At 57.3% G+C, this 21,409-nt stretch overlaps 1 protein-coding gene across 2 annotated transcripts in view; it reads left to right on the top strand.

The window, feature by feature from the left end:
• The window catches only part of Crhr1 (corticotropin releasing hormone receptor 1), a 40,652-nt gene that overhangs the window by 15,356 nt on the left and 3,887 nt on the right, over positions 1-21,409 (top strand). Inside the window, exons 2-6 of one of the 2 annotated variants that reach the window (XM_004629989.2) lie at positions 3,170-3,257; positions 10,343-10,462; positions 13,986-14,071; positions 20,486-20,592; positions 21,267-21,387. In XM_004629989.2, coding sequence (XP_004630046.1) covers positions 3,170-3,257; positions 10,343-10,462; positions 13,986-14,071; positions 20,486-20,592; positions 21,267-21,387 — 522 coding nt within the window. The remainder of the gene's footprint in view (positions 1-3,169; positions 3,258-10,342; positions 10,463-13,985; positions 14,072-20,485; positions 20,593-21,266; positions 21,388-21,409) is intronic. The other variant, XM_004629990.1, reaches the window with a different exon arrangement.

Here is a 21,409-nt window from a genome sequence, read left to right on the forward strand (position 1 = left end):
AGTACAGGGTCTACAAAGTCTAGGGTCTACGTAGATCGTACTTACAGTGATCTGCCTGTGTTCAGCCTCCCAAGAGCTGGGATTACAGGCGCGCACCGCCACGCCCAGTCTCAGTCACGTGGTGTCTCTATTTTAAGAGGGAACAAACAGTATCCTCAGAACTGCGGGGACCTGCTCCTGCCGGGGCAGTGGTTGCCTATTGGTAGAGACAGAAAACCGGCAGATGCTGAAGAGGAGGTCAGCAGAAAGAGGAGAGAGTGGAAAGAAACACGGGAAAACGCTGGGCTTTTCTGGAAGTGTGATTCAGGAGTAACCAGGAGCCTTTACAAACCTTAAGAGCAGGAGAGGGGCACAGGCAAAGGTGCTGCTAAAGCCAACCTTTCCACAGGGAAATGCTCCTTGAGAATTTTAAGAAGCATTTTCCTTTGCAACACGGGTCCGCTGTGGACAGAGAGTGGCTTTGTTAATCAGCATGTGTGAGAAGAAGGCGTAAGCTTGTAGGTCCAGGCCGCCAGGGACAGACGGGCCCTTCACCCTGTGGCATTTGGTTTGTTTTTTTTTTTTTTTTTTTAATATTTATTTATTTATTATTTATTTTGTGTGTGGCCAGCTCAGCCCACCAGGGGGTCAGGCGGGCTGGCATGTGGTGCTGGGGGATTGAACCGAGGTCCCTGTGCTTTGCTTGGCTTAATTTGTTCTAAGTAGGTGCTTTAGACCACTGAGCCATCTCACCAGCCCCTTGGTTTGGTTTTATGAGTCCAGATTTGCCTTGCTGTTCTGTGAGCCCAAGACATTAAGATGCAAGAACTTCCGGCCTGAGTATGTGCCTTTTAGTTAGAGCCTGGGGTCGTGGGTGCTCCAACAGGGATTAGTCCAACCCTACAGATGCGGGACTCCAGTGCACAGAGCCCAGCACTTGTACGGGGCACTTTGGGGACTGGACTGCACTGAAGGGGCAGCCGGTAGCTGTGCTTTGGAGGACTGGGGAGGGGCCCTGGGCCTGGTTTCTGAAAAATGCAGTTTACCAGGTGTAGGGTTAGGATAGGGGCCAGGGTAGGGGGCAAAAACTACACAGATAAAGAGGGCTGGTGCACTGAGCTGTTAGGTGGGATCAGAGCTTGACGTGCATGGAAAGAGAAGCGCGAATAGAGGTTGAAGATAGATGGATAATGGTGGGATGTCAGGCACAGGGCTGCTGTTTCCAGGAGGGAGTTTCTGGTTTCTTTAGTTTGCATGTAGTCCATGTAGCTGAGCTGAGTCTGATTCTTTGCGTGTGTGTGTGTGTGTGTGTGTGTGTGTACGTACACATGCGTGTGTGTGTGTGTGTGTGTGTGTGTGTGTGTGTGTGTGTCAGGAGGTGAAGGGCCAGGGGTGGGGGTGCTGCAGGCAGGATACAGTGCCCTTCTAGAAGGAGTCTCTGTCCAGAACAGCCAGGCTGCTCATCTCTGGAGATGGAGCAGAGCCTGCATCCCAGGAGTGCTGGAAGAGCAACACAGCTTTGCCAGGAGGCTGCTGTTCTGCGCTTACCTGGCAGGTCCCACTAGCCGGTCTGGTGGCTCCCTCCTCTCTCTACTTTTGTGTTTGCACTGAAAAACGAGGGTAAAGATATTGCTCCACCTCCCTGGAGATTGGAGTTTAATTACTGATTAATGAAGTGCTGGAAGCTTCTTGGGGCCAGAGGAATGAACGGGTTTGTGCTGATCCCTGCTGAGGCCCAGTCAGGCTAGCTGGCCCCAGCGAGATACGGGCACTGTCCCATGCACCAAGCACAGGCTGGAGGTGTGGGAGGGCACTGCTCTGCGCCCTGGGATTGGTCTTGAGAGAGCAGAGAAGCCCCTCAGCCGAGCCAGAGGAGTGTGCCAGGGAGGGGCCGGGGAGGCAAAGCCTGCCAAGGGCTCAGGCGGGAACAGGGTGATTCTGTATGCCCTGGGGGTGCTTCTTGCAGGAGGAAGGGACCAGGGGACAAGAGTGAGGCTGCACCATTCCACCTGGAGATGTAGGGATGGAGAGGAGGCAGTGGCGCCTGGCTTCATTGTGGGTCCTCAAGGGTCAAGGGTTGGTGCCTGGGTGGGTGCTGGTGGGAGGCTGCAGGGGAGACGATAGCAGGCCGGTTCTGTGGCTGGGACAAGGCAGCGGTCCATGAAGGATGAGCAGGGAGGGGCCCAGGAGAAGGTGCAGGGCCAGCTGTGGGCTCACAGTGACCCATGGGAGCCCAGGACACTAAGAGTAGGAACAGAACTCCTGGCCTGTGCCATCTAATTAGAGCCCAGGGGCGAGACAGAGGCCAGCTTGGGGAGAGGGTTGGGAGAGGGCAGGACTGGGGTGGTGTCAGGGGGCGTTCTCCTCAAGCACAAGATGTCAGGAAGGGACAAAAGCATCAGTAATCTCAGCCAAGTAGTATCATTGCTGCTGTTTTTCCCTTTCACCCCACGTTCTAGTAGTGCCCTGTTACTAAACATTTGTGTTTGCTTTTAAAGTTTTCAATATTTTGTCCATCATGGATTTTTATGTTAATTTAATTTTTTAAAAATGTCACTAAAATAGTATGTCAACTATCACAAATCCTGCCTCTAAGCTTTCAACACCCCTTTACCTCTGCACCCACTTCCTCTTCATCCAGGTGGGGTCAGGTGTGAAAGTTGCATGCTGCCTGACCCTAGGAGACTAACAGCTTACAGAGCTTGGACTCGGCCCTGCCTCTGGAGGGAGGGGGTTTGCTGGTGGGGTCTGAGTGCTCCATGCTCAGAGAGAAAGGGAGGGAAGGAGGAAGGGAGCCAGTGGGAGAGAGAGGAGAAGAGGCGGGGGAGGGAGAAGGGAGAGAGGAGGGAAGGGGACAGAGCGGGAGGGGGGCAGAGGGGGAGCGAGAGGAGAGGGGCGCTCAGGTCTCGCTCAGAATTCCTGTGATGGAGATGGCTTCCTCCAGCAGAGCCTCGCAGAAAGGCTCACCGTCAGGAACCAAGTCCTCGCCTGCCTTCCTTCGGTGCTGGGGCTGCATCTCTTTCTGCCCGTGCTCCAGGCTCTTGGCGAGCAGGGCGGCTGCAGGAGCTCCAGGCTCAGAGGACAGGGAACTGAAGCATCTGAACCCTGAGGGGACTGGCCAGAGCCCCCAGCCCCAGCCAAGGCTAGGTTCAGCCCCAGCCTAACCCTCCGCTCGCCTCCTTGTCCGCAGGCCCTTCTCCTGCTGGGCTTGAGCCCCGTCTCCAGCTCCACCCAGAGCCAGCCTTGCGAGAGCCTCTCCCTGGCCAGCAACATCTCTGGTGAGTCCTCCACCCCGTGTGAAAGATGCCAGGTCACCAAAGTGTCCGCTCCCCTGGTCACTCGGGTCTGCAAATAGAGCCGTGCCCCACAGCGAAGCTGTCAGAGAAAATGCCTCCCCAGGGCCCCAGGAAATTCGCCACAGTGCCACAGAGCACTGTGCTGAGAAGGAGCCTGCGGTTGGCTGTAAGTTTGTCTAGAAAGAGAACTGTGACTGCCGTGGGCACGGGAGGTACACGTGTCATGTTGGCCCACCAGTCACTGTCCCTGCTCGAGGTGGGCACCTCGAGGGTATCCTGGCCCATGCTGCTGAGCCCTGAGATAGGGACCTCCAGCGGGGGAGGAAGGGCTGCCTTTGCTGCTGCTAAAAGTGCACAGGGCTGAACGCTGCGGCCCTGAGCACGCGCCGGGCAAGGCCTTTGGCTCTAGGAACCCACTTTGCACAACTGTTAGCCATCACTTGACACATAAAGGAAATCGAGGCACAGAAAGGCACTAGAAAGTTCCAGCACCTGCCTTGAGCACAGGCCACCCAGCTTCTGAAATACCACATCCAGCACTTCTCCACCCAAAACGCTGCGTGAGGACAATGGCTGCACTGCGACATCACCTTGTGCCGAGCGCTGCTGTACGATTATTTTACCTTCACAAGATTGAAAACGAACTTCATCCAGAGATAGGGAAACTGAGTCATGGGAGAGTTATGTGGCACTACCAGGTCTGCACGGACAGTGTGTAGCAGGGACAGGCACCCAGTCTAGGTCTCTGGACTCCAAGGCTGTGCTTTTTCTAACTGGTCCTGGGGATAGACAGCTGCTGCCTGGCCAATTGCAGAGGGTCCCCACGCACCCGAGGGCCTTGGGAGGCTTGGAGTCCTGAGATTTATTCTCTTCAGTGCTCATCTGTGCTTGTTAATTGAGCACCTACTATGTACTAGGCCTGGTGCAAGGCATTAGGGTAACAAAGAGGGGCTCACAGCATGACCCAAGTCCCCAGATGCACGTATCAGGAAGTAGAGTGCCAGACACATGCTAGCTGAGAAGCGGCTCAGATGTGCTCACAGAGACACGAGCCATTACTTTTGGAAGCTGGGCCCTCAAGAAGAGGAGGCTTCCGCCACTCAGAGCTGCTGCACGCTGGCCTGTGGTTCCTTCCCCAGGAGGCCTGGGGAGAGGAGTGACCATTGGCTTAGATGAGGAAGGCTGGCTCCTGGGGGTGCTTAGTGGTGTCCTCCTGGGGGCGCTTAGTGGTGTCCGGCTGGGAGGGCGCAAGGACCTGGAAGCCAGGGGAGAGTGTACCTGTGAAGCCCTTTGAGCCTCACTGTGCCTGGCTGGAAAGGGGCAGGTGTGCTTGCCTCAAGGGTGTGTCATACCTCGCATGCACTGAATTTTAGGGCTCCCTCTCACAAACGGCAGTGCCAGCTACACCCGAGTATAATCATGGTAGGCAATGTAGGCAAGCTTTTCAAACACTTACTTTTGAGCTGGAAAGGAACATACCAGCCATAAACTGCTCGCCACAGCAGAGGTGGCAGTGAGGTAGAATGGAATACTGCAAATCTCCAAAGGCTTTATGAAGGAGGTTCCAGGATGAGTCTTAACAGCGACTGAGGCCTGGCAGAGAAGAGCCAGGTCTGTGACCCAAAGCCCTTTGGGGGGCTGAGGCAGGAGGATCCCTAGTTTGAGCCCATCCTGAGCACCTAGTGGCACTCTGACCCAGCTTAAAAAGGGGGTGCACTGGGGATGTAGCTCAGTGCCAAGAGGTTCAGTCCCCAGTAGTAAAAAGCAAAGGAAAGAAAGGTTAGCCAAGGATCAGTAGGTGATTTTTGTAGAAGGGTGTGTGTGTGTGTGTGTGTGTGTGTGTGTGTAAGTAAACCTGGAGAGGTGTTGGGTGCCAGAAGCATCAGCTGCTGAGTTGGGTTGTGGGGAGAGGGAAGTCCATTCCCAGCCAGACTGGAGTTCAGGAAGGGATCGATGAAGAGGGAGGAGGCCTCAGACCCCCATGCCTGGGGCGGGGCAGGCTCCACTAAAGTGCTTGAGTTCGCGGCAGCCCTGTGCTTGCCCTTGGTGCCCCAGGCCGTGGTGCACGGTGTTCATTCCCCCATGGCGTGTGCCAGGTGCCCCCACCCAGAGCTCAGCCCACCTGGCTTCACGGCACACAATCCATCATCCCCCACAATGGCTTCTAATAATGGGCCATTTGTCTTCTGAGATCCACTCAGACTTATGGGCAGTGGCAGAGACAGATAGTGAGGGTGAGGCTGCCGGACTAGGCAGATGGATGGGCATCGGGCCAGGACACTGACACGGAGCCAGGACCTCTGGGGCACTCCTGCGGTGCCTCATGCCAGGAGAAGAGAGGCTGGGTCCCCGGGGTCAGGGCCCCATCACATGGCAGATCATAGATTTTTTGATTCATAAAATCATGACATAAGATGACAGTGCCAAAAACTAATAGCATCAATTACTAATGACACCATACATAGACAAGTGGACTCAGAGTTAAAAAGACCTAGAGGTGTTGGTTCCCATATCTGGCCTTAAGGTAGCGAATGGTTATAATAGCTAACATTTATTTATGGCCTGCTCTGTTAGACACCATGCTAGGTGCTTAATTGCATTGGGTGGTCACAGCAATACAGTCAGGAAGAATTTAATCTGAATTTTACAAAACAGGAACCTGAGGCTCCAGGAAGTTGACTCGCACTGCACAGTTACGTGGGTTCTGGTCCCAGGAGTCGAGCCTGGCTTGGGACTCACCCCCAGGGGCACGTTTTGAGGTTACCAGGATATCAGTGGAATTCTAGCCTTCTGGGGACACAGTGACCCCTGCAGATTCTCGTAACCACGCTGGACTTATACATGGCCCCAGGCTTTCCTCAGCATCTGCTATGTGCTTGGCATCTCACTAGGTGCTGGGAGTGGGAAAGTGAAGAAGACCCCACAAACCACGGGATGAGAGGGTCTGGGGCTCCCGTCCACTTGTCCTGAGGAGCCTCACACCCCACGAAGCACCTTTCTTCTCTGCCCAGCCACAGGTGCCAAGCCAGGGCCCGAGCATCTTCACCTGCTCTCCGCCACCCTGTCCACGCAGGTGGCTAATGAAATGTTAGTGCTGTAGAGAGATACCAAATTAAAGTAGCGTTGTGGTCGACTTGAACGCTCCTTACCTTGCTCGGGTTCTTTCCGTGGTATTTCTCACTAGGTAACATATCTGTCCGCCTGCTTGTTTCCTTACTGCCTCGTCTGCTAAGATGGAAACACAAGAGGGCAGGGCATTCGCTGTATCCCTTACTGAGTCTCAGGTCCTGAAGGCCTTGCAGGGTAGTCTGAAGGGGCAAGCAACTCCCCTTCTGCGCCCTAACCGACCAGGAGGGGCGCTGCGGGGCCAGGCGCTGTCCGCGACGGGCCTCCAACGCAGCGCGCCGCGGCGCTTCGGTTCGCTTTCTGCGGTCCAACCTGCTCATCACTTTCGAACTATGCTGTCCACGCGGGAGAATACACCTCAGGGGCGCAGAAGAGGCTGCGGGCTTGCAGCTTTGGGGTCTGGGGGTGTTGGCCCGACCTTGAGGGCCTTAGGACCGGACTCTGACAGAGACCTTGCCGCCTCTCCCTTTCTCATCTGCAAGATCCGCACCCACTCTGTCCCCCGAAATCACCCCTCCTTGTGCCTCCTTCTCGCGACTGCCCAGTCTTCCCCGCATTGTCCTTCCGTCTCTTACGTTTTGTCCCTGCTCTTTGCCCACCTGGCTCCCACCCGCCCTCCCCTCTTCTTTCCAAAGAGCTGTATGGATCGAATAGTGCAAACGGGTGAATGCAAAGGCCCTTCCCCATGCCTGGTGTGCACTGGCATTAGGTGCAGGCTGCTCACATGTCCTACAATGCCCAGTCCCCGCTGTCCTTCCGGAAGCCTTGCCCTCAGGCTCTGGGCTGAGCTGAAGTGCAGGTGGGCTGCATCTCCGCCCTGCCCTCTACCTCTGGGGTCCCTTTCCTTTACTTCCCTCTGCCTGCCTCTCCCTCTTGGCTGCTGCCTGAGGCTGTGGGGTTGACTCGGCCCCCAAACCTCTGGGGATAAGGTCCGCTGCCAGCTGCTGCTCCTGATTGGCTCGCAGCCTCTGGCTACACCCAGCTGGCGCCCCCCAGCACAGACCCCGCCCACCAGACACCCCCACGGGGGGCGCGCTGGTCTCAAGAGGCGCCTACGGCTGTGCTGCTTTCCTATGGTAGTTGTTCTCCACCTCGCAGGCGCGCCTCCCTTTTCTTTTTTGTTTGTTCTTTGAGACAGTGTCACTATGTAGTTCAGGCTGGCTCGAGCTGATTTTGTAGTCAAGGCTGGTCTCAGACTGGCAACCATCCTCCTGCCTCAGCCTCCTGAGTGCTGGAATTACAGGGGTGTGCCATCAGGCCCGGCTTTCCTCCCTTGTTTCCTGTCTTTCACAGATTTTCATTCCCTGCACGATTTTCCTGAGCTCGAAATATAAAGGTCACCCCAGCGCTGTGCTCCCCGGTGCCACTTGCACACAGTTTCTGTGAGCTGCAGCGTGCAGGATGGACGGCAGAGGGGAGCTCTGGGGGCCACAGAGGAGTGAGCACGGAAGCTGTTAGGGCAGCTACCCAGGATAGAGGCCCCCTTGTGGCAGTGGGAAGACCAGGGTTCAAATACCCTTCTGCCCCTAGACCCCAAGTACCTAACATCAAAGAAGCCATTTATCTGCTCAGGCCTCAGTTTTCCTACCTGTCAAATAGGGAGAATTAGCACCCACACTGGCAAGTGGTGCAAGACCTACAAGAGTTGCAGCTGAAGCCGTAGCACAGACTAGGAGTGCACCTCATTCTGCCCCACCTGCTGCCACGCAGACCCCCCCTGCCCAGGACCAGCTGTGGGTGCGCCAGGCCTCTGCTTACAGTCCTGAGAGCCCTAGGCTTGGCCAGGCCTGGCATCTGTTCCTTGCGTGGCACGTGCCGTGGTTCTCTGCACTGGTACCTGCTGCCCTGCCCTGCCCGTTCTTTGCAGAAGGGGACCTGGGAACTGTCCAGGAAATGGAGAGTGGATGCCGCTCTGACTGAAATGGTGTGTCAGGCAAGGCCCTGCACTGGCAGCCCACGTCGTTGCGCAGTGCCTGGCACCGCAGATGTTGTGAGGCACCCGAGGAGCAAGGTGGCACCACAGAGTGAGCGGGACTGTGTGCTTCTGCAGGAGTGTGGCACACAGCCAGCCCTCAGTAGTACTGCGGCCTGCTTGGCTTGGCCCACCGTTGTCACCACACGAGAGGGCGTGACTGAAAGAGCACTTGACTCAGAGCCAGAAACCCCTGGCTGCGAGGCCCAGTGCCTTCACGCTTCGACTTGGGCAAGTCACTTAACGTGCCCGGGCCTCAGCGTCCTCGTCTGTAAAAGGGAACGTTGGTGTCAGCCACAGAGGTGAGGCAGAGCCTCGAACAAGCAGGGTACTCGCAGTTCACTGTATTACCCCTGCACACAGCCGGGTGGCTCTGGCCCCTCTCTGCACTCTGTGCTGTCGGCATGGCCATGACACAGTTGGGTCCCACCTGGCACTCCAGTGCCACACCTGGGTGCCACCTCACTGCCCTGCTTCCCCCACCTCTCCGTAATGCCACCACGGAGGCCCCTGTGTCCCACGCCTGCCCTTTCCAGGCCACATCTCTTTCTCTTTCCATTAAGCCCTTCCTTAAAGGTTCTGCCCTTCGAGCCCAGAACCTACAAGGTAGGGCACTGCTCTGAGTCCAGCAGGGAGAGGAAGCCAGTGTAACACACCGCTGTTTTCTGAGAGGCCGGGAACAGGCTAACTGGGGAGGTGTCAGCTGCTGACGCCTCGGCCTGAGGGGGCATCCCCAACCCACCGGGCCTGGCTCTGCCTGGCTGGTCTGCATGATCTTGTGCCAACTCCAGATTGCTGACTCCTTCTGCCGGGATGGGACCCTGGGCCTCGGCAGGACGGGGGGTCAGCTTCATGCCAAAAAGAGCATCAGAAGGTGGAGAAAGTAGGGGCAGCATCAGGAGGGGGCTCAAGCATCCGACTCCCATTCCAGAGACTATTTTCCCACTCACTGCCTTCCTGTGAAGCCAGGAGATCTGTCTGTCTGTCTGTCTCCCTCCCCTCGCTTTCCTTTCCCTCTCCCTCCAGAAAGCTCTTTATAAAAGGGAAAATGTCAATATTTGAAAGGGCCGTCGACACCCTCTTTCTAGTTCAGCTGCTTATATCTCTTGAGATCACAAATCCTTTTTAGACTCTGGCAAAAAAACCACAGAATTCTTTCACTTTTGGAAGCACTTGCACATACAATTTTCACTAGATTCCAGGTCACAAGGAAGCTTCCTGTGGGCTGAGAATTTCTGATCATGGGCTAAAAGTGTCACTCAGTGGCAGAGTGCTGGCCTAGCATGTAAGGCCCAGAACTAAAAAAAAAAAAAAAAGGTCTGATCTAGGCCAACTACTTTACTTTGCTATAGCGCAAGCCACCAGAGGGGGCGGGCCGATGGCTCACGCATGGTCACCAGCAAGTCTGCAGCATGAGCTCCCATCACTCAGTGCCCTTTGACTCCCCCAGCCTTCTGATCTGTCCTCTCCCAAGTCGCAGCAGGCGAGAGTACAGTGTGTGCTCCGTCCGTGTGGTGCAGGCAGCTGGGTCTCCCTGTGGGCCAGGGCGGGTGTGGCCTGGTTCCTGAGACATGGGATCTGGTCAGAGGTGGTTTGGCTTGGCCCCGGCTGTTCCTGTGAGGCTCTCAAGCACCAATCTGTTGCCAGAGGAAGGCAGAGGAGAAGCGTCCTCAGGCTGCAGAGCAGGGACCAGGACATGTCCAGCCTTCTTCCAGCTGACGGCCATCGTCACCTCTCCCAGCTGGCTCTGCCCCTCTGTGCTCTGTAACCACACTGGCTCTCTGGAGGTTCAAATTCGGATTCCTCCCCCGTGTCTCTTTGCACAGGTGGCCTTGGTTGTCATAGGCTTTCCCTGGCTGAGGTTGAGTGTGAGCCAGCAGGGAGGCGGGCAGGACTCTCGAGGGCTCTGTCTGCCCTGGGGGCCTTGGGATGGGCCCTGCTTCTGCCTCACCGGCCATCTCTGTCCCAGGACCGCAGTGCAATGCCTCCGTGGACCTCATCGGCACCTGCTGGCCCCGGAGCCCCGCCGGGCAGTTGGTGGTTCGGCCCTGCCCTGCGTTTTTCTACGGAGTCCGCTACAACACCACAAGTAAGGGGGAGGTAGAGGGCAGATGTCTGCGGGGATGGGGGGAGGACAGCTCGAAGGCAGGGGTGAAGCAGGACAATAACAAGGGTAATATCAGCACCTAATGCTGGTTCGCCACTTTTCCTAAGACCAGCTCTGTGCCCACGGGCACTCTGCTCACGTCTGCTGATTTTCACAGTGCCCCGGAAGCCCCTGTCACCTGCTATACACAGCCTCTAAGGCCCAGAGAGCTTAGGAAACTTGCCCAAGGCACCAGCTGGTAAGGGGTGAAACTGGCGGAAAGTCTGGCACTTTCTTCTGTAGTAGGTGAACTTGAAGTTACTGTTCAAACCTGTAGCGACCTCATAAGGTAGGGCTGGAGTCCTCAAAACAGCGGCAGTAAGAGGGCTGAGTCCTGCCCAGGGCCCTCCAGGCAGGAGTGGGCACCCAGAGTTTAGGTCCCTGGCACAGGGCTTGCGTGCAACCCAGGGCCACAGATGGGTGCAACAGGAGGGCGGGGCTGACTGTTCTGTGCAGAGACTTGATCCCCCATAAACACCTTACTCCTGAGGCTGGAGGCTTCGCCTCAGGCTTTGCAGCTCTATGCTACAGCACTCTCTGCCCTTGGAATTAATTTGCTGTCCCCTGCCAGTGACTTAGGTCCCTGCTTATCAAAAGAGTAACAGCTGCAGGCCAGGGGCCCTAGCCCAAGGGAGGGTAGCACTGGGGTCCTCTTTAGGCCCTGGAGTGCAGTGGGCCTGCGCGTGGAGCCAAGTGGACACCAAGTGGCCCACCACAGACCCCGGTGTTCCAAGACTTGCTGCGTGACCTCAGCTCGTGTTCTGTTTTGGCCCCTCATCTGAGAACTGAGAGCGCTGGCTGACCTGGTTTCTAAGTCGTCTTCCAGGGCAAAACGTCCAAAGTTTTCCCAGCCCCCCTTCCTTTACCAGCTGGAGTAGAGAGGTCGCGGCTGGGGGCAAGCAGAGATGGTGGAGCCCAGGAGGGTGACTGTAGGCCTCCCAGGGAGGTTGACTCAGGCAGCTTCCTGTCCATCCCACGGGTGGGAGGGACCAGGAAAAAGGAGGACAAAGGCTGGGAGGCATGCGGGGAAGGTTTGGAGTTCACAGACGGCCAGCTTCTAATTTGTATTTCAGTTTCATTTTACAAGGAAATTGAAGCAGAGGAAGCTGGAGGAGAAGCGTCCTCAGGCTACAGAGCAGGGGACCAGAGAAGTTAGGAGCCTGCTCAGGGTCACAGAGCAGAGAGAGCCTGGAGAGCCAAGGGTGACTGTCCACACCTCAGATGATCCTTGTCTCGTCTTAGTGCCTATGTTGCTAAACTCACCAGGCTGGCATTTACGGGAGGCCAGGAGTCCTGGGCCTAGCCCAGCGATGTCCGTCCAGGGCTTCAGTTTTTTCCCTTCAGCATAGGGGTGTGCCCCCCCATCATGCATAAGCACTGCAGGCAGGCTGAGGGACCCTTCTGTGGGTGCCCCAAGCATGTGACGAGGGATGCCCTGCCAGTACGGGCTGGGGAGGGAGCCAGAGCCATACTTCATCATGAGGCAGTAATTAATTCATTTACTGATGAGGCGTTGACAGGGCTTCTGGGATTTTCTGTAATCCCCCCCCCTCCACCAGCATCAGACCTTCAAATGGGTGGGAAGTGTTTCCAAAAATATCCATTCTCCCATGGTTCTTCAGGAGGACTGCTCAGCTCAGCAATTAGAGACAAGGAGGTCGAATCCTCCTTGGCAGCGACTCCCAGTGTTGGGCCCGTTTTCCTTCAGGACTTCCTCCCTTGCGTCAGCCTAGGATGGCAGGCTTGGGGAAAGGCCCCCTGTCTGTGTGGTGCAAAAGGCGGCTGTTGAGCAAAGGGGCTCCTCCATAATCACCATTTGCACCCCTTTTGGTAGGGATGAATGACATGTTCTACTTGTTATATAAGGTTATATAAATATAGCTCCAAGACAATAATAATAAACATAATGTTAACGCCATATGCCAGTTACAGTTCTAAGCATCTTGTGCATGTTAGCTAAAAATTCTCAATCCAAGCGGTAGGTGTCTTTATGAAGATCCCTGTTCTTACAGACAAGGAAGCTGAGAGTTAAGAGATGTGCCCGAGGTCACGCAGCTGGGTAGGATGCGAGCCTCGGCTGTGTGGGTCTGGGCCCTGCTCTTGGTGCGCTCTGTGCACTAAAAGTTCTTCTCTTACGGCAGGAGCTGTACACCAACTCCGCCACCCCGTGACCTTCCTGCCCAGTGTCTTCCCTGTCGTAGGCATTCCTATTCCAGGGCACTTTCAGTTGGGTAGGGCAGACCTAGTCCTCACTTGGACTTAGGAGCACCCCTGTGGCCTCGTAGCCACATGGTCCCCAGCCTGCTTTGCCCAGATGCAGGGCTGCACACCAGAGGCCTTCCAGAGCCACAGACCTGACAGCTTGGCTTCCTGGCCCTCAGCAGCTTGCTGCAGCCAGAGCAGCCTCCTTGGGCAGAGTGGAGGCTGCAGCCTCCCAGCTCCGGAGGCCAGGCCTGGGCTGCCTCTCCTGGGGCCAGCATCCGCTCTCCGGGCTCCTCGCCCAGCATCTGCTTCTTATGCTGCCAGCAGAGAGGTGGCTGCCATGCTGCTGGTGTCTCCCAGCCAGATGTGAGGATGCTGGTGTCCATGGGGGGTCAGCAGGAGGACAGGTGAGAGAGACCATTCGGCAGCTCTGCCCACCCCAGGGCCCCAGGTCCGGGCAGTGTGGCCACAGGCCTCCCCGGTCCGTACTAGGTTTCAGCTTCTGTCCCAGCGGGAGGCTGCACACCCCACGCCCTCCTGAGGCCACCAGCCAAAGGCCAGGTCAGGAGCAGCTATGCCTAGTGGGTCCTGGCAGTGAGACATTAGCCAAGGGAGACCTGCCCGGGTGCCACCCCGGCGCACTCCTGTCACTTTTGTCAGGAGCACTTCGCTACAGGTGTTCCGACAAGAGGCTTGCGGTGGGGAAATGCCACCACAGAGCTCCCCAGCAGGGCCCATCGGGAGCCCCCACCACAGAAGGACAGCCCGAAGACACCTCTGCCACCAGTTGTCCTGCGAGAAGCCTGTCATTTCAGTCAGCCACACGTGCTACTGCCATACACCCTCCCATGGGTGTGGGTCCTCAGACCCGCTGTGTGTGAGATCCCACCCTTTCTAAGTGTGCAGGACTCCAAGCAGGAGCCTCTCAGAAGATCACACACACAAAGGAGGCTGCAGTGGAGCAGCTGGGGCCCCTGGCCACACCCAGGCCAATGGTGTGGCAGTGCTTAGGGCAGCTGCTAGAGCCCTGTGGAGGGGCCCACGGGCTAAAGGGACAGGAAGTGAGGCCGCGAGGAGCTCCTGTCCCAGTCTCTTTCCAGGGCCCCAGCCACTAGAACCATGCTAGCCTGGATGGATGGATGGATGGATGGATGGATGGATGGATGGATGGACAGGTGATGGACAAGAGGGCAACAGATGGATGGATGGACAGATGGACAGACATTCTGAGCTGCTGTTGTTTCATGTGGCTTCCTTTTTCCAGACAACGGCTACCGCGAGTGTCTGGCCAATGGCAGCTGGGCGGCCCGTGTGAATTACTCTGAATGCCAGGAGATTCTCAATGAGGAGGTGAGCTGAGCCCTGCAGGTCCCTGTGGCCAGGGCTGGGCGCCTGCAGCATGGCCAGCCAGGGGTGAGGAGGAGTCTAATGTGGAGGCACTGCTGGGGAGCGCCTGGGAGCTGCGGGCACGCTGTGGCCGGGCCAGTCCAGCCCTGTTCCACCTTCCTCCTGCGCCTGTTAGCAGCTGGCTGCTCTAGGTATGGAGCAGGGCCAGGCGGTCAGCCACAGTCACAGGGCCTTGCCTGCTCCACCTCACGCTCGAGAGACTCTGAGGGCAGCCTGGGCTCTGTCTGAAGCAAGATGGAAGTGGGGCACTAGTCCAGTGTGAGGAGGCTTGGAGGCTCTTGAAAATTCCAGAATTTTTTGAGTAGATACTGTTGTCTCGCACATCACAAGATTCAAGAGGTACCAGTGGAATGCAGTGACATGCCTCCTCCAGCCCCGCCCCGCCCCGGAGCCCCCCGCAGAGGCAGCACTGTTGCCCGCAGTTCTGCGCGTGCAAGTCATTGTGTGTGCTTTTGGCTTTACCCAAACATCGCCTGTCCACAGACTGCTTGACGCCTTGCATCTTGCATGTGGCCCTCGGTCTGGGAGACTGCTCCGTGTTGGCACATGACCTTCGTCCCCTTTACACTTGCATTTTGTCCCACTGTACAGAGGTTCCATAGCTCATTTAACCAATGTTTATACTCAGTGTTTGGCTTTTACATATAGCAATGCACGCACACTATTTGAAGGGTGACACTGGGCCTGGTGTTGCCCCTGCTCTCGGTCTCCCTTGCCTGTCCCTGCACCTCCACCTCACTTTCCCATAAATGCTGAGGGTAGACACACAGGTGGAAGAAAGAGAAGCCATGAGCCTGAGAGAAGACATCCAAGCTGCCAGGCCAGGGCTTCTGGAGCCAGAAGGTGGGACTGGCCTGAGTGGGGCTGAGAATTTAATCACCTAAAAGATGGGAGCTCAGAGACCAGTAGCCCACCCCAGGGCTCCCCAGTCTGCTTGGGGAAAGAATCACCCAGACACACACAGCCCAGACCTATACCTGGCCCCCAGTCGGTCCAAAGGTCAGTCTAGGGAGGATCTAGGAATGGACAGTCCTCGTCGCACCCCAGGGGATCCTGCTGACAGGGCAAAAGTGAGGCTCTCACCTGCTGCAAACCATTCCCCTGAAGATGAGGAGACTGAGGCGTGGAAAGGATGACTGGCTTATCGTCCTTGAGCCAGAGCCTGAAGCTGAGGCTTTGGAATTCAAGGTCTCCTCCCCACCCCCGAGGTATTGGTATATGTGTTCATTTTATTTTATTCATTGTATGTATTTAGTACAGGGTCTACAGGGTCTCACTACGCAGATTGGACTTGTAGTGATCCTCCTGTTTTCAGCCTCCCAAGTGCTGGGAATACTGGTGTGCGCCACCATGCCCAGTCTCAGTTGCACCCCAGGGGCAGGGCTGGGGCCAGCACAGCACACACAGGATCAAACCCTGGTCTCTGTGTATGCCTAAGCAGACACTTTAATCCGCTGAGCTATCTGGCCAGCCAATGTGTTCATTTTAAATCCTGCTACGAGGCTGAATTCTTTTATCAGTTCTAACAGTTTCAGTTGAGTCTTTAGGGCCTTCTAAGTATAGGATCATATCATCTGCAAACCAGGATAATTTTACTTCTTCCTTTCCTATCTGTATCCCTTTTATTTTTTTCCTTCGGCCTAATTGCTGGAGCTAAAATTTCAATATGAAATGAAATTCATACAATATGAATCAGAGTGGTGGGAGTGGACATCTTGGCCCTGTTCTGGGGAGCACTTGGGAGCCGGACGCCAGGTACACGGAGGGAGAGCGGCGCCCCCACGAGGGCCCTGAGTGGTTGGGCCTCAGCTCCCAGCTGTGGGGGTCATCTGGCTCCTTCCAGAAGCTGCAGGGGCAGACCTGCGCTAGGCTTAAAGGAATGCCGAGTTCCTTCACAGTGCTGCCCCACCAGGGAAGCAAGTTTCCTCAGCACTGAGGGCAGAGCATCTCAGATCCCACCACTCACCGTCCACTGAGGCCCAGCACCCTGGTTGTCACGCCCGTCGTAAGTCAGCTTAGGTGGTCCTGGGGTTGGTGGAGGGTCTGTGGGACAGGGAGAGGGAAGTAAGGTCCAGGCTGGGAACTAGTTGGGCTGGAGGCGATGGGCTCGTGTCGGGGGGCACGCATTGGGGGGGCTCACTCCCCCACCCTGAACAGAGGGATCAAGGGGAGGGAAAAGGGACTGGAGCTCAGAAAAGCAGGCCGGAGTTGTGACCCCTCCTCGGAGGACAGCACCTGCCCACAGAGGGTGGTGCGGGGGAGGTGCAGACAGGAAAGGAGGTCCAGATGGGACAGGGTTGTGTGCAGATGTCCCCCGGCTCCCGCCGCATCCACCTGACTCTCCAATAGCCCTGCTGAGTCTGAGCGCCTGAGGCAGACAGTGCGTCTCCCCCTGTCCTGCCATCCACCCAACAGACTCCACTCCTGGGGGCAGGCATTGGTGCCCTCAGTGGGCATCCGCAGAGCTGACATGGCCACCGCCGCTCACTGTGTCCAAGCCTCCTGATCGTAAGGGCTGGGTCTTCAGGTTCCCCATCTTTCTGGCTCCAGCTTCAGCCCCTTCCTTTTCTAGGCTGATGGGGGACACTCAGCACCCGCCCAGTGTCTCCCCAGCACCTGTCAAAGACCCACCACCTGGGAGCAGGACAGGACACAACAGTGGCATGTGCCGTGGCCCCTGCTCGTGGCCCCTAGCATGTGGGAGGCTGCATTTGCTGGAGCCCCAACCTGTGGAGACGATGCCATCTGCCTTCCATCTCCTCTGGCTTTCGGAGGGGTGGGCAGTCACAGCAGGGGGTACGGCCCAGGAGCAAGAGCACCCCGTCCTCCAGTTACTGCTGCCCACGCATACCCCGTGGCACTGTGACCACCCTGCCCAACTCACCTCTGCCACTGTGCCCCTGCTTAGCCAGTCTGTTCATCAGTCAGTTTAATTAGTGAAAGTGCAGGCCCTCTGCCTCACTGGGCCCACCCCAAACCCCAGGCTCCGCTCCCTGGGAGCTGCAGGGCAAGGCTGCACACTAGATGAGTGGCAGGTTTCTCAGCTCAGCCTAATCAAGCACCAGTGCCCGAGCATTGTAAATAAAGGGCTCTGCCACGAAATGAAACAAATGGACCGTGTGAGGAGCCCAGGAGCCAGGCTCTAAGACCCGCCCACAGCCAGCACCCTCAGTCCCCAGCTGGCTAGGCCTAGGGATGAAACAGCCCCCCCAGCCCTATCAGCACCCTCACCCCACTGCCCTCTGCCTGCCCCGAGGCTTGCACACTTTCCCCTCCCCCCTCACCCCATCCAGAAGGACTGAGGCTGGAGCACAGAGGGCTCCTCTTGGTGACACATAGGGACTCTGGGTGCCTGGTCTGCAGGTCAGTTCATCAGGGCTGGGGATGGTGTGTTGGAGGGACCAGGGCTTCTGAAACTGGGCTTCTGGCCCCAGTGGAGAGTCTAGCTCTGTCACTGGCACAGGGCTAGGACTTCTGCCTGGGGCTAGGGTGTCTGCTGGTGGGGAGGAAGCAGCTCAGGGAGCCTGGAGAGAAGCGACTGACCGACTGTGGGGTGAGCAGGGGCAAGATGGGAGGAGCAGTGGTGATCTCAGGCCTGGGGACAGGTGTCACAACCCTGCCCCTGGTGGCCTCTGCAGAGGCAGCTCGGGGCCAGGTGGGCATGCCTGCTGGATTCTGGTCATGGAGCGCCCAGCACGGCAGCCTCTGCCTTCCTCGGGGAGTCTCCAGTCTTCTGACCCCTTTGACCTTCAGGCATCCAGCTGCTTGTGCAATCCGAGCTGGCTGGTCACGGGCTCTCTGGGTGCCACTGGGCCTCTGCCTGGCCACTGGCTATCCTGGGGGAAGTGCTGGCTGCCCTTTCTGGGCGTTACTGACCACCTCTCAAGGTATTGCTGGTTTTTTCTTGGGCTGTGTTGGCCACCTCCAAGAGTGCGTGTGTCCCTCGGGTACTGCTGTCTCTGGACAGTGCTGGTTGGATCTCTGCTTCTTAGTGGATGCTTCTCCTTGTCACTTGCTGTTCTGTTTGGGGATCGCCAGAGGCGTTCCTCTCTCAGGATGTTGGTGTCCAGCTTCGTGCCTCTGTAACAGAACATCTGCACTTGGGGGACTTATAATGAGCAGCTATGGACTCCGGATTCCAGAAGCTGGGGAGTCTGAGACACATTGTCCCTGCAGAATCCCTCCAGAGACCTTGGCCCAGCACAGTGGAGCACTCCCCAGAGAGCCCTTCTGTTATCAGTCTCTCTCTGTCCCCCAGGAAGTTCACTGTGGATGCAGGGAGAAGAGGGACTTTAAAGCCTGCCAGCCCCGGTTCCCAGCCTGTTAGGAGGAATGCAGGGACCTAAGCACCAGGATCAAAGCCTCATTATGACAAAGAAAAGCAAAGACACCATGTGAGGCACTGGCACAGTGCCCAGCTATAGTAGGCGCTCTTCTAGACCACAAAACCCAGGCGTACCTGGCCCCAGACAGAAGGGGCTCCCTGCACCCCAGCTCCCTGGTCCCCCTTTGGCCTGTGAAAGAAGCTGGCGCCCACAGCATTCTTGGCTGTGCAGGGCTGTCAGCACCTAGGGGCTTTTCAGCACTGATTCGTGTGAAATGTAGTAAGAGGCTGTTAGGATCAGCTCCAAACAGGATCTGGGGTGTGCCTCTCTTCTAGAGCCTCAGACTGCAGCACCTGCCGGGCTCTCAGCCCCTCTTAGCTGCCTTGCTCCTTTCCCTCCCGCCCAGCTGCCTGGCCCTGTGGCATGTCCATGGGAAGGGGGAGCACAGCAGGAGAGTGCGGCCTTGGGGGGAAGCCTGCCAGTTGTTCCCCCCTGAGCCACCTCCCTTGTTCTGGGGCTTTCTGAAGCCTCAGTTTCCTCATCCAGAAGAAAGGTGGAGTGGGACCTGGCTCCTTGGGACAACTTGTCAGGACTTCCACGGACATTCTAGTGGAATGGTCTGTGGGGGTCCAGAGCTCAGTGAGGCTCTGTGTTTTTGTGTTTTTCTTGTTTTGTACCAGGGATTGAACTCAGGACCTTGCCAGGCAGGCGCTTATGCCACAGAGCTACCTCCCCGGCCCCTCTGTGGGGCTCTGGTGGGAGGGAAAGCTTGGTGTCCCTTCTCTGCGCTTGTGAGCTGCAGGCTGTGTGCACTGTCCCACCCCAGCGCCTCAGAGGGCAAGGGAGGGCAGAGTGCTACCAGGGACCCTTTCTCTGAGCCTGCTGCTTTCCAGTTTGCCTACTTCCTTCTTTTCTCCATCACATAATGATGGGTCCTAACTATGTTCCTGCTGTGGGTTTCCAGCCCATGCCTTCCTGGGACATAGAAAAGGGTGGGTGGGGACTTTGTTCAGGGACAGGGGACAGGAACCTTCGGAGCACTGGAGACTGGCTGACCCATGTGGTAGGGGCCTGTGATAATCTAGCATCTTGCCAGTCTGCATGTATGGTGCAAAGTGGCTCTGCAGCCGAAGCTGGGTGACGTTGAGCCGTCAGCATGCTTCTGGGTCTCTTTCTCTTTGTGGGGCTGGGGCAGGTCTTTTTCTTTGCTCTGTAGTTCAGGCTGGTCTTAAACTCACTGTAGCCAAAGCTGGCCTTAAGCTTGTGATCCTCCTACCTCAGCCTCCTGCGTGCTGGGATCACAGGTGTGTGCCACCATGCCTGGCAGGGCCTCTTCTTCTGCAAAATTTCAGTTGCAGGTGCCCTTCTGGCTTTTCCCATGGGGTCATGGCACAGGTTTGCAAAGATGCATGCATACAAACCTTCTGTAAGAGCTTCCTCACTTTTCCTCTTGCAGCTTTCAATGATTAGAAACGGGGGCAGTAGCTTCCATCAATACATTTAATTAAGATGTAAATTAGGAAACTGAAGAAGTTCGGTCACTTCGAAGCAGAGCCCTGGGCCAGGGGAGGGAAAGGCTCTGGGAAGCAACAGAGAGAGAGTCCAGGGATTTGTCTGTGTGATTGCTCAGGGTCTTGAAGTACAGTGCTGCCTCTCCTGCTCCTGTGAGTAGGAGCCAACTCCAGCTTCCACCAGAGGGAGGCGGGGTAGCCCAGAGGCAGGGACCCCATTCCGACTGGGAAGCGAGAAGGGTCCTCGGGGGTGGGGTCTCACTGAGAGCGCCTGGAGCTGGGCGAGCGTGAGCGTGGGAGCCTGTCTGGGTTGGCTTCACGGTGCAGCATCCGCCCCGCCCCAGCCACGTAGAGCAGTGAGCAGGGCCTGGGGCTGACAGTGATGCGCCAAGGCACGGGGCTGCAGGGCAGAAGACCTCTACCGCTGGGCCTCCCTCAGCCCGGGCACTGCCCACTGTGTGTCCAGGGGCACAGGGCTGGACTTACAGGAGCCTCACCTCTGCCCCTCTCTCCTGCCTCAGAAAAAGAGCAAAGTGCACTACCAGGTTGCCGTCATCATCAACTACTTGGGCCACTGCATCTCCCTGGTGGCCCTCCTGCTGGCCTTCGTCCTCTTCCTGCGGCTCAGGTGAGGAGGGCCTCGAGTCCATCTGCAGCCCTGTGTCCTCAGGCCGGGCAGAGAAGGAAGACGCTGGGCTGCCTGTGGGGTGGGCCGCCTCTGGGGTGGGCGTCCTTTCCTCAGCTCCCCCAGCGGGTGGCAGAGAGGGACTCTGGGACCTCTCAGAGTCTCTGTCAGAGCCTCTTCTGCCCTGGCCCAGCCGCGCCATCTGCACTCAGGCTGGACTTTGAGCACTTGCGTCCTGGGCCCTGGTGGGGCAGGTGGAACCAGGAGGGGTCTCCATGGCGTGGTACTACACCTCAGGTGGGAGTGTGCCAGGTGGTAGGGCCAAGCAGTGGGGACAGGTGCGAGCAGGAGCCAGGGCCTCCCATGGCGGCCTCTTAGGGTGCCGAGCTCTGACTCTCGGCCCTGGAGTAGCTGGAATCGCGTAAGCATGATCCCCATGCCAGTAGCCATGCCAGTACCCACGCAGACCTGCCCCACTCCATCCTGGAGTGTGTCCGGGATGACACAGGCAGAGAGGGCCCCGTGGGCCATCAGGCAAGGCCTGCTGCTCCCAGTGCGGCCTGTCCAGTCACTTGCTCAGAGCCTCCGTTTCCCCACCCGAGCGTGGCGCTGGTGTGCGGCCCGCAGCCTGTCCCTTACCTCTCTTTCTGCTGTTGCTCTGGCCACATGCCTACCAGGAGCATCCGCTGCCTGCGAAATATCATCCACTGGAACCTCATCTCAGCCTTCATCCTGCGCAATGCCACATGGTTCGTGGTCCAGCGCACCATGAGCCCCGAGGTGCACCACAGCAACGTGGTGCGTTCTGCTGCCACAGGCG

Source organism: Octodon degus, unplaced genomic scaffold, assembly GCF_000260255.1.
Source record: "Octodon degus isolate 3935 unplaced genomic scaffold, OctDeg1.0 scaffold00033, whole genome shotgun sequence".
Lineage (NCBI taxonomy): Eukaryota > Metazoa > Chordata > Mammalia > Rodentia > Octodontidae > Octodon > Octodon degus.